The 12,857-nt window shown below is 35.9% G+C and overlaps 2 protein-coding genes and 1 non-coding gene across 3 annotated transcripts; 1 reads left to right on the forward strand and 2 right to left on the reverse strand.

The window, feature by feature from the left end:
* The first annotated feature begins 1,184 nt into the window (after positions 1-1,184).
* Positions 1,185-6,038, forward strand: LOC132606446 (shewanella-like protein phosphatase 1). Its single transcript, XM_060319956.1, has 10 exons — positions 1,185-1,457; positions 2,748-2,848; positions 2,971-3,084; positions 3,275-3,487; positions 3,848-3,983; positions 4,071-4,246; positions 4,384-4,472; positions 4,589-4,658; positions 5,003-5,108; positions 5,701-6,038. Exons 1-9 carry the CDS (start codon positions 1,262-1,264, stop codon positions 5,087-5,089), a joined length of 1,182 nt encoding a protein of 393 aa, XP_060175939.1. The 5' UTR covers positions 1,185-1,261; the 3' UTR covers positions 5,090-5,108; positions 5,701-6,038.
* A 395-nt stretch (positions 6,039-6,433) lies between these two features.
* Positions 6,434-6,504, reverse strand: TRNAG-GCC (transfer RNA glycine (anticodon GCC)). The gene has a single exon. It is a non-coding gene; the product is annotated as a tRNA-Gly (tRNA).
* Positions 6,505-6,984: 480 nt separating this feature from the next.
* LOC132606449 (uncharacterized) lies at positions 6,985-12,503 on the reverse strand. The gene is made up of 2 exons (XM_060319966.1): positions 11,464-12,503; positions 6,985-7,598 (listed from the first exon to the last, which is right to left on the reverse strand). Exons 1-2 carry the CDS (start codon positions 12,238-12,240, stop codon positions 7,389-7,391), a joined length of 987 nt encoding a protein of 328 aa, XP_060175949.1. The 5' UTR covers positions 12,241-12,503; the 3' UTR covers positions 6,985-7,388.
* Positions 12,504-12,857: the final 354 nt, after the last annotated feature.

The following is a 12,857-nucleotide window of genomic DNA, read 5'->3' on the forward strand; positions in this document are numbered from 1 at the left end:
TAACTAACCTAAAAGCTAGAACATGACATCTCCTAAGACGTTTTCCGAAACTAATTAACTTCCCTTTTTAGCAATTCCACTGACTTAATTACTTAATGTAGCCGGTAAGTCCTCAACAAGAGAGTAAAAATAATAGGGGCTTAGAGATTTATCGACTAACCAGACATATTGGTCTGAGAGAAAATATAAATGAAACGGATCATTTATGTTGCATGCCTAAAATTGTTAGTTTTGTTTGTTTTTAATTAAAACTTAATTAGTAGCGATCTAACTATGAATATCCACGCCGTGTTGAGAAGTTGGCTTGACCTTGAAATTGCTTCTTTCCATTTTTTCATAAATATTATTTAAAAGATTAGAAAGTGATAGCCTAGCGAATCATTGAAGAAAAGCATATGCTAACACACGAGTTGCAATATATTTCGATATATAAATTATTATTGAAAGAAAAAAAAAAAGGCCTTCATCTGAAAAACTAAAGTGAATTCACATCCCGGCTCTAAATATATACATATTTACCTCTTATAGTAGATAATTAGCCAAAATTGCAAAATTCATATTTTAAAGAGGTCTATTGGTAAATATCCTTTACGTAACCTCATGCTCATAGTAAAAACTTCCTTCCAGAAGCAGTGGCGGATCCAGGATTTTCATTCAGGGTGTTCGGAAAAAAGAAGAAGCTAAATATACACTGTAATTTTTTGCTGAGGGTGTTCAAAAGTTAATAAATGCACATAAATACAGAAAATTTACCCTATATATACACTGTAATTTTTTACCGAGAGTGTTCCTCGGCTACACGTGCATCCGCCCCTGTCCAGAAGATACATAAAACTTAAATTCATTGCCTAAAACTTTTGAGGCTTCAATTATAGACACTGGAAAAAAAAAAAGTATAACTAAAGGTTATACTATTAGTTCAGTATAGTCTGTTGTCAGCAAATTACTTAATCCCATTTCCAATTAACCATTTCAAATTTATTTTACATACAGTTTCGAAGTAATCTGATATTATAAGTTTTCATTATTTTGTCATAAATATTGTACTACTAATTTTTTTTTTTATTTTTTTTTTGAAGACAAGCTATTGGCGACTCGGATTTTTCTTTTAAAAAAAAAGAAATATAAGTTAAATTGGTCCCAAACATGTGGCCAAGACAGCTCCACTTTTTAAAAGGTTTAATGGTTGATATTTGCAAGGTTAACCAATGATTGACAATAGAAAACAGGTAGAAGGCAAAAAAAATATTGCAAAAATCAAATGGCTAGTGTTTCAATAACATGTTCTTTACCACTTCAACGACCATCTGCTTCATCACAATCACAGTCCCGCAAATTGGTTGATACAGTTATTGCAACTCCAGTTCACTATAACAGTAGCAGTAGCTTAAAACCCATTGTTGTTAACGGGGACCCACCCACTTTCGTTTCTGCTCCAGGTCGCAGAATCGTAGCAGGTATTGCTTTCATGTTTCAAACTTCTTTTTTTTTTTCTCTGTCCGATTAAATCAGTGAATATAGAGTTTCTCTATACTCACTAATTGCTCATCACCATGCTCACTAATTTCTCATCACCACGAGTTGTCGAGATAATATAATTCATGTATTTTTAGAAAAGTTTGGTGTATATAAAGATAGTTCCAATCGGCAGTTGTGGGTTTGTCACCCGTATTGGCCATGTAGATCAGCCTTTGATCATTTTTTTCTCAAGTTGTCTTTTTTTTTTTCTTTCTTCTTTTTGTTGATAACATTTTTTACCTTGGTCAACTCGAGGGCAGCTCGACTATTTCAGGTACCTGCTAACTTCCAGTAGCATAGGTACCGGATATCTCTGTCTACATAGGCAGATTGAAGGAAATCACCTACTCCCTCCGGCTCATTTTAAGTGTTTTAGTTTGATTAGATATAAAGTTTAAGGAATAAAAGAAATACTTTTGAATCTTGTGGTCCTAAATTAAATATGTGTGTAATGTACTAAAATGTCCTTCAAATCTTGTGGTTTTAAACTTGCCACGTAAGATGTTTGAATTGTCAATTTACTAAATATAGAAAGAGACACTCTTTTTGGGACAGACTAAAAAGAAAAGTAAGACGCTTAAATTGGGACGGAGAGAGTAGCATTTTTGGTTTTACTGAGATTTCTTTGGTCTCGTTATGCTACATCATTGGGTGCTGGACTGCAAGATTACTTTTTTAGTTATAATATAAGCAGGATTATATCCATCACGTGCCCACAAAGTATTTTGAAGGTTCATAAATTTTAGAGTTGATCAAAAACAAACCTCAACTATCGCTTCTTCGCGAGTTTCACGCCCCAACTATCAGTTGTTCCTTTTTCCTACGTGAACTATCACCATATACTGATAGTTGAGGTGTCTTTTAATAAATCGATGGTGATTGTTCTGATACGAAAAGGGAACAGGTGATAGTTGGGGTCTGAAACTTACGAAAAAGTGGTAGTTCCAGTGTGTGTTTTAGCATTATCTCTTATAGCAATTTCTTGAGGTATAATTTCTAGATAGGTGAAATTGGTTTGTCAAAAGTTGGATTTTGGAGCATGAGTTAGTGATTCTTATCAAATGCCACTGAGTTTTACTAGTAGAAATTGAATGGTTGATACAGCTCGGTATCGAACTGGTCAACCTTAGTGTTGATTGGGTGTACTGCCAGAGGCTACTCAGGTTATGTTTGGAGTGCTCTTCTCCCTAACCTTTTTCTTTTATTGATTGTTCCAATTTTTGTTTTAGTTGGAGATTTGCATGGGGATCTTGATAAGGCAAGATGTGCACTTGAGACGGCTGGTGTTCTGAGTTCTGATGATCAAGGTTTGTGGATTGGTGGTGAGACGGTAAGCTTTTAAATTTGCAATCACATTTCTAGCTTCAAGGGTATTAATGACATTCTACTGTAATTGAGATTTATTAACACATCTATTAGCTTATAAAAATATAACATGGTCCTTTTTACCAGGTGTTGGTTCAGCTCGGAGATATACTTGATCGAGGTGAAGATGAACTTGCAATTTTATCTTTGTTGAAGTCACTAGATATCCAGGCAAAAGCCCATGGTGGTGCAGTTTTCCAGGTCTGTGTGTATTCAGCCATATTCTGCAAGTATCTTGGCAATATGCTGACTGCTAATCTGTCTATCTTTATTGTTTAAGCTGGGTAATTGTAGCTTTTATGCTGTTCCATTTAGTGACTATTTTGGGTACGTGAAGATTGTTTGCTTTCAACCTTATCTGTGTGCTTCATGTCATGAATGTTTATTATAGGTCAATGGAAATCATGAAACTATGAATGTCGAAGGAGACTTCAGATACGTTGATAATGGGGCACTAGACGAATGTATAGACTTTCTGGAATACTTGGAAGAATGTGAACACGACTGGGAAGAAGCTTTTGTCAGTTGGTGTGCTGTTTCTGGCAGATGGAAACAGGATCGGCAGGTGTCTCAAAATTATTGGGCTCCTTGGAATTTGGTGAAGGTGTGTTCTTTTCCAGTCTAAGTCTTCATTTCATTTCTGATAGAAGGTTTCAAAGTTACTTACATTTGAGTGGCTGGACAAACTGATATATTGGCATAAATAGCATTTTAGTGTTGAATAATCAAAATAATCAAAAGAAAAAAGAAGCATCTTATTACATGTAAACAGAAACTGCTTCCTTGTTACTGTAAAGTAAAAGACTTAACCATTTACACAAGTATTGAGATTAGCTAGCCGTCAAAGTGATTACAATTTTTAAGCATATTAAGATTCCACTCTAAGTAACATTAGTTGTTTTTTCCATGTGGTTTGGTGCTTGATATTTTCTATGCTTATTAAGTCGTCCAAATATTAGGACAGCGGCAAAAGGGTGTAATTGCAAGATCAATCCTCACGAGACCTGGGGGTCCATTGGCATGTGAGTTGGCACAGCATGGTGTTGTTCTTAAGGTTGATGATTGGCTCTTCTGCCATGGTGGCCTTCTTCCTCATCATGGTAATTAGCTAATTAGCTGTCCAGTATTCTGGTTTATTAGGATACATGTAAAAAGATTTTCTTATATGATTGTTAATGCTACTGCAGTTGCCTATGGCTTAGAGAGACTGAATAGTGAAGTTTCGCAATGGATGAAAGGTCCAAGCGAAGCAGACGATTCTCCACAGATGCCTTTCATAGCCACTAGGGGCTATGACAGTATTGTGTGGAACCGTTTGTACTCCAGAGATGGCCCAGAGCTGGAAGACTACCAGCTCGAACAGGTTATATGACATTTCTTAGTCAGTTCTTTTCAAAGTTGTACTTTCACTATTTTCAGTTATGTTTAATTTCTTATCTTATTGTAACATGGTTATATCAAAGGAATGCTAATTTGCAACTTAATGCTTTATTTTATCAGATACAATCTCTTCTTGAAGAGACGCTACAAAGTGTGGGTGCCAAAGCAATGGTTGTAGGACATACTCCTCAACCTATGGGAGTGAATTGGTAAAGGATCTTGATATGATTTGTTATTTTTTCAAAAGCAATACTAAGATGGACTTATATAGTTACTACAACTGATAGTTATTACTCGTATATGATTAGTTCTGGTTTTCCTGCAGTAAATACAACTGTAACATATGGCGCATTGATGTAGGAATGTCTAGGGGAGTACTTGACTCGAGTCCTGAGGTGATTTCCTTTCTGGCCCATATTATAATTCCAATATTATATGATTAAAAATGAGAAGATAAAACAACTCACATTCACTGTATGTTGCTCAGACTATCTAAAAACATTGCCGAACCCATGCCGGATCCTTCAAAAATGCGCTATTTTTGGAGGATCTGACAGGCACCAGGTGGCATTTTTGAAGGGTTCAAGCAACATAGCTTTCTCTACTATAGCTGCTGTTAAGAGACTACTGTTTTCTAAATTTATTTTTAACTTGTAGTCATGTTTGCTAGCTTGCTTGTACGGCACCTTATACAGATGGATGTGCAACGCTTGGAAATCTTACACTTGTCTTCTGTCAGGTCCTAGAAATAAGAGATAATAAAGCTAAGGCCCTAAGGAGCACTAGAGATTGGTCCAGTGAACTTCAGGTTGCTGATTACACGTAGATATCGTGGAAACCCCAAGGTATGCTGAGAACAACAAAATTTTGCATTTTGTTTGATGTTTCGCTTTATATCATGACAATTGACAAGGGATGATTTTAAATCTGGTGGCAGCACCAAACCTGCTCCCCTCCTTGCAAATATAAAACCAAAACATGTCCTCACTCACCTTTTCTTTCTTTTTCATTTTCCTTTGGTATTTCATGATTTTGAGTGGTTAAACCTATTTGCATAGACTTCTGCTGGAATAGTGGAACATTTAGAAGTTCAGAGGAATTCTTGATTTTCATCTCAGTGAATGAACTTGTTTGCGTCCTTGTTGGAATGTCCCCAAACTCAAAAAGAATTATTACTATAATTCATCTTTTTCCTTTTCGAGGTCATTTGTCTGGCAAGTGTTTGTCCAGACGACAGAGAAAGAAACATACACATGTAGAAATTATGTGTTGAATTCTCTTTTCGCAACCCCAAAACATTTTTCTGAGCACTTATAACTGTTCAGTAGAGCATACAATATAAATTGTTAGCATGCTCTACACACCTGCAAATTTCCTTCATTTTAGGATCAATTTTGTAATTCCTGATATATCTTCTCATCTTATTTGTGTCTACAGGCTTTTGACTCTTTCGGATTTTCATGGCTCAATGCCTGTTTTGTCGAGTGAGGATAAGACAATATGGGGTTTTTGTCTCCTTACAAATGGCCATGTGAATTGGTGAATGAGTGATTTCAACCATTCCAGGGATCTGTGGATTGAATTCTGGCTCCTTGTTTTCTGTTTGTATAAATTGTGTATAGTGGTCCCTTGTAATTTATATAGTAGTCAGAAATATCTGGTGTTCATTAGTATATAGCAATTCCAAGGTACTGATAACCTGGTAATTAACAATAAAAATCATTTGTTACATGTACTTTTAGCCAATCAATAAAACATTGGATGCTTAATCAGAATTTTCAGAGTAGCTATTTAAATCACATCTTGAATTCAGAGTATAATTTGCTTGGAGGAGGGCTTTAAAGAATATTTTGGTGTCTAACAGAACGTCTAGTTAGCTAGTTGTCTATAATCAATGGACTTTCATACATGAAACTCCCGCTACTTTCTAGTCTTACATGGTCCTTTTAGTATCTGTTGTAGTTGCAAATATTTTCAGACAGGTTTTTGTTTCCCAGAACAGACAGGTGTGTTTTACGAAATTCTTCTTTCAAAAAAAAAAATCACAACTTTTTTTAAATTAGAACTGTCTAAATATCTTAGTCAAAAGAAAAGGATTTGATATAACAAAAGAAATACCTATCTGGAAATGTGAAAAAAATACGATGCACGAAATGTGAAAAAAATACGATGCACCAGCCGGGAATCGAACCCGGGTCTGTACCGTGGCAGGGTACTATTCTACCACTAGACCACTGGTGCCTGTTGGTCACATTGATATATATTTCTAATACTTCCTTTTTTGCAATAATTAAACCACCTTGACGCGGCAGGAATATGGCATAGACTCCCACCTTGTAAATTAAAATCCAAAAGGTAAACACGTAAAGAAGGGGAACATAAACCGAACCTCCTCAAAACTTAGATGTGAATTGGACGTACCCAATTCTTTACACATTGGATGCCAATGCTTAGTGATGTGGTGTGTGATCAGTGAGTACTAAAAGTTGGAAAGGAGAACTCTCTTTTACAGTTGTGTAATCAATACGAAATACAAGAAGCATGCAATGGTCCTCTGGGTATCACCAAGAAAATGCGGACAGCTAACTTGATAGCTAAACTCCCCCTGAAGAGGCAAGCTCTTAAAATGTTAAAGGTTACAGAGCCATAGGGATAAGGAGAATCATGCAAAGAGCAAGACAGAGTAAAAACAATGCTGATTAACAAACATGGAGGTCCAAGTAACCATTGAAAAGAGAATGATAACAATAACCAATTCTCATGTGATGAATTAATATCAAAATTTTCAACACAATTTTCTAATCCAATTCACCCTGTTTCTCCATGATACGAAGAAAAAGAATAAAGAACAAGGACTCAATCTCATAACTTATTCAAACTTAGCATAAATTATACAGACCCTAAATAAAAATGAAATATCACTGCGTGATTGTAGATGCAAATTAAGGCTACAGAACTTTTCTTCGTGTTTCTCCGTCTTCAATCTTCCACAGCAGGTAAAATTTCTGTCTCAACCATAAATTATGGTATGCATACAACAATAGAGAGGATTCTCCTTCTCATCTTTTTTTTTTTTTTTTGGCATGGAGATAAGCGACAATATTCCCTCTTTCTATATTATATTTTCAGGTCACACTGCTGTTACTAGTGTTGTGCTCTTGGAAGAAGGCCTTGGCAGCTTCATATGTAGACCAGCAAATTGCAGCAGCAGGAGCATGGAAGAGCATCCTTGGCATCCACCCCCTCATGAGACCTGTGTATCCATCCTTCTTCACAACTATCCGAAAAACATCCCCAATTGACCCAGATTTAAATCTATCACAGCCACAGATACCCTGCACCAACACGTTAAAGATTAGACGAGTAACATAATTTTAAAAAATGCATCACTTTAGATTAAGGACAACCCTACTCTTCATGGAAACTACGCGGAACTCAGCAGTCTAAGAGCACAATACAATACAAAATCGGACAAATTCTTTTTCAAATACTTTTTTGATAATGTACACAGAGTGGACTACCTCCTAGATTTTATAGATGCATGTGCACAAACAAGTTGGTTAAAAGCACCGATTTCTTTAGCAGAGGGGAGAAAAAAATATGGGCCAAAACCGACAGTTTTGTTCACGTGCAATGGATGTTCAAGATAACCTATCCAGACAAATCATTTCAGGTGAAACTAAACCACACGATGACTTCCAAAATAATGGAGCAAAAGTCAAAATCACAGTCAATTGGCCTCATAGCAAGTACAGGTCTCTAGAAAAGAGCAAGTAAAGATCAGATGATACAGTTTTCTTCTATTTCCTCATTGAGTAACACCACATGTGATTTTGTTTACCAAAGCCAGAGCTCTTTCCCAGAACATCCTTAATATAAGGTTTCAGAGTTTTGAATACTATGTGAAAATAAAAAAGTTCCTGTAAACAGGATAAAATGCATGAGTACCCTCATTTGACCTAAATGTATGAACAAATGAAACTATTCACTTTTGGCCATAAATACTATTTCAATAATTGCAAATACTAGTTTGTCCATGAGTATTTGCAAATATGAGTTTCATAATAGCTGGTTGTTTTGCAAGGGCAGCAAGGTGTTGAAGAAGATTGGGAGGTCTATTGGTTGTGTAATTTGGAATATTTGGGGCGAAAGAACCCGGAGATATGTTGAAAACAAAGTTGTCTATCAATATGTTAAAGATTAGATGTATGTGTAATTCAAATTCTTGGTGTAATCTAGTTGATATATATGATGAGGGTAAGTTGATGTTTATGAACTCCCAGCAGGAACAACAATTGTAATCTATGGAAGTTATATTGCCCAGCGCTGAGGCTTTTAGTTTCAACAAATTTTTACCTTACCAAATATGAAAAAATTGAATTTCAAGTGAAATATTGAAATACTGGTTTGAAGGTGTATTTCACATGAAATACTGGTTCCACTTATAAATCTTCAACTTTCACAAACTCTTTTCCAAGTGAAGTTATTGTCCAAACAAAACTGAAGCAACTTCCATTAACTTTCTTTGAACTTCGACTTCAAATAATCTACTTTTTTAATTTGTCAAAACACCTAGTTAATGAATTGCTTCTTAATAGTACCAGTTTCAAAAAAAAAAAAAAGAAGAATTGTTTCACTCAGCCATCAAAATAACTACTGCTTCAGAATAGACAATGAAGTGTCACAGCCAATAGGGGAAGGTTTGAGAACGAAAATCAACTACTGTGCTTGAGAAACATTGGCATTACTGCACCACATTTTATGAATCGGTTCCCTGCATTGAGACTAGGCTTTTAGTTGTAGCTTCCCAAGAACATCATCACTAACTTATGAGACCTATAAATCAACTACCTATATTCTACTTGTGCTAACAGCAGAAACATAACCTTTTTTTTTTAATCTATTCTGAAATGGTAAAACAACTAAACATGAATCAAAAATTAAAGAACATAATCTAAATTAGGCCATCATTCTCTTCCATCAAATAAAAGCCCTTAACAACTTATTAGGTAACAGGACTAGTAGTATTCACGTCCTTTAAGGCACTGTACACTTTATGCATGTTAATAAGTTGGAACATAAAGTGTACAAGGCCTTAAAGGAAGTGAATACTACTAGTCCTGTTACCTAATTGAGTATGCACCAATAATTGAAAAGGCCTTCATTGATATCCAAACTTTTACACAGAATGTTACATGAAAACATGCAGTAGGAAGAGGTTACATATTTTAGCATAACCTTGGGCACAATTTCTACTCAGCAGCTGCTCCTGCAGTTGAGCTTGAGTTAAGGTTTATCCAGAGACAGAGTTAGTAGCTTTAGTCTCCCAATATATGTGAAGGTGTTTGATTGGGCACAAACTTTAAGAAATAAAGGAAGGGAGACTTTTGAAACTTGTGGTCTAAAATAAGCTATGGATATTTGTGTGGCTATAAATCATCACATTAAGGGTAAAGTGGGTATTTTAAAGTTAAATTGTTACTAAATATAGAAATGTATTATTCTTTTTGGGACAAAAAAGGAAAGAGAGTCACATAAATTGGGACGGAGGAAGAATTTATCTTAAGAAATTCATTAAATATGTTCAAATTATTTAGTTTAGATCCCATTAACTTGAAAGAACTAGAATCCCGAACCCATAAGCTTTAAATTTTGGCTCTGCCTCTGGATTTATCCAACTTGCTCCAACCCCGAATAGTCAGGACAAGCCAACCCAAGTAGCTTGGGATATCCAAGAAGCCGTGTAGAAAGTGCAGATTTCTTGCTTCTCTGCTTTTTTCCAGGCTTTTTTATTGTGCTCTTTAGACTTATGATAGGTTTTTTGTTATCTTTGTATGAGCTGATATTTCCTCCTCTTTTGTAAATATGCATCTACTTGTTGCCTTTGTGGTTATAAAACACTTACTTCATAAAAAAAAAAAACTTTATCCTCAGAAACCCCAGTACCATGATAAAAAAAAATTCTGACCTTTTCAGCCTCCTTTTTTAATAGTTACAATTCCAAAGTATAGAGCTTTTAATTCCATACCCATTTACCACTACGAGTTAAGATGTGAACCATTAAGGGGTCATTTGATTGTTGTTTAGGAAGTGAATTATTCATGTAAAAAAAAACCATCATAACTAGTACCATCTTTGGTAGCTTTTTAGTTGCTATGTATAAAATTCAGTATACCAATCACAGAGTTTGGTTACCAACTTATAATCCTGCATAACCAGGGGAGTCAAATATGGCCAAAAATTGATGGTCTGCCCGACCAGCTCAAAATCTTATGGGTTGGGCACTAGATATTTCATATTCGGCTGATTTGTAACCCAACCCAACATCACCAATTTTTTAAATGATCTCCTAGTTAGCCCAGTATTAGCCCATTTTTAGCTTGAGTTCTACTTCAATTTTTCATGTATTCACTTTTCTTGTATCATGTACACACTCCGGATCAAAAAAAGAGTCCACTAAGCAAATCAAGAAAGAATTAACCTTGTTTTTCCATATTTGCCCCTATTAAGTGTTATATGATCAAATCTCATGCCTATTTAATTAGGGGTAGATTAGTCAAATTACCTCTTTTTGTCTGGAGTTAGTATTTGCTTAAGAGGTGTGCAAATGGCTAAGTGGAATCTTTTTTTGATCCGGAGGGAGTATCTTATAACTTTGGGATGTGTTTGCCTGTTTGGTATGAAGGAAATTAAATTCCACGGAAAATGTTTTCCACACAAAATGATTTCCTAGAAAATGTTTTCCACGCGAAAATGTTTTCCTATCAAATGATTTCCACGGAAAATGTTTTCATATAAAACAATTTCCATGGAAAATGTCTTCCTATAAAACAATTTCCATGGTAAATGTTTTCTAGGGTGGTGGGAGCCTTCAAAAAAATTGGGTCAAGTTGGGTGTGTCATGACCCAACCCATTGTTAGCCCAACTCATTTCGGCCCAAGTAACTTTTGGGCTAATTAGGCCAAGCCCATTTATTAACTCAGCCTATTTTGACATGCCCAAATTCATCCCGCCCGTCATTTGACACCCATTCGCATAACTAATACATGAATAACTAAACCTGCATAACTATAGCATGCATAAGTAATCCCTGCATAACTAATAACCAGCAACCAAACGACCCCTAAATTCCAAGATAACCAGCTCAAATCAGTATAACAAAAATAACTCCCACAAAGCCACAGGGCACGACTAAATACCTGGCATTGTAATTGCGTCTTGACGACATCAAGCGGTGTTGTAACTAACGCCGCTGACGCCCCAGCTGCTGCCCCAGCAGTGGCATGAACTATTAATCTTTCATCACTTGCATTCTCAGGCGAAACGCCCGACAACCCAAGTTTCGCAGCCTCATACGTAGCGAAATGCACCGCTGTATACGGTGCATTCATCAAAACAGTAGTTTTATACGAAGCGAAAAAAGCCTTAAACCCCTCTTCTTTCAAAACCCTTTTAATACAATCCAATACACCTTTATATGGGCTATCACTCAACTGCAACCGTTGCTTCACCGTATCCATAGGCGTAAAAACCGCATCACTTGCAGTTGTAGCGAAAACACCCGAAATAGCATGTGCAGCTGAATTATTCGGATTCCCACCCGAAAATTTCTTCTTACAAATCTCATAAACAGAGAAATAAACAGCATGGGCCGGGCCAGCACCAAGGCCCATTGCTCCAATGCCCCGATAAAGCCCAACAACACCTTCAGATTTCAAAATTCCATTAAGGGCTGTACGTATACTTGCAGATCTTAATGGACAAGTTCCCAAGGCTTGCATTTGGGTCTTAATTGTATCTACTGGAAACATAGCCATGTGTTCAATTGTACCCGCAATTGACCCGGCAACCATAAATTGCCAAAAATGGAGACCATCATGGGCCGGGTTAACGGCAACAGTCGGGTGGTAATCGGGTGGTTGTGGAACCGGTAAAAGGTCACGTTGTTGGAATTTTGGGGATGCATCGGTAGCCATTGAAGAGAAATTGGAGAAAATGGGGAAATTAGGGTTAGGGTTTCAGTTTTCCGGTTCGGGTTCGGGTTCGGGTTCGGGTCAATTTGGTTCCCTTTAATTTAGAGAAGAGAAAGCTTAAAGCTTTGGTTTTTTCGTGGGATTTTGGGGAGGGTTTGTTGAGGAGGAGGAAGAAGAGTTTGCGGTTAGGTTTAGGGTTCCAAAAAATTGGGAATTTTGCTGATAACAGTCGACTTTCCTAATTTAACAAACCGGGTTCTTTTTTGTTTTTTATTTTATATATATTTATAGCAATATCGTGTTCAAGTCAATTGGTTCACCCGCCTTCACCTAATTTATCACATGGTCTTCAGACCAATTTATTCACTCACCTTAATTAATGTTTCATATATCCAAATTCATGTGATACTCTTTTTATTTTTAAATTTAGTAATGACTTAATTTTATTTTAAAGAAATAATTTTTAGTGATATAAATATTTATGATTCATTTTATATAATAAATTTCAAAAGTTCTTTTCACTTTTAAATTTTGTGCTCATCAAACACCATCATGTATATCGGGACGTGGGAGTAATTGTTACCTTAATAGATAGTCGATAATTTTATCTATCAAATTTT

This window comes from Lycium barbarum, chromosome 1 (assembly GCF_019175385.1).
Source record: "Lycium barbarum isolate Lr01 chromosome 1, ASM1917538v2, whole genome shotgun sequence".
In the NCBI taxonomy this organism is placed as follows: Eukaryota; Viridiplantae; Streptophyta; class Magnoliopsida; order Solanales; family Solanaceae; genus Lycium; species Lycium barbarum.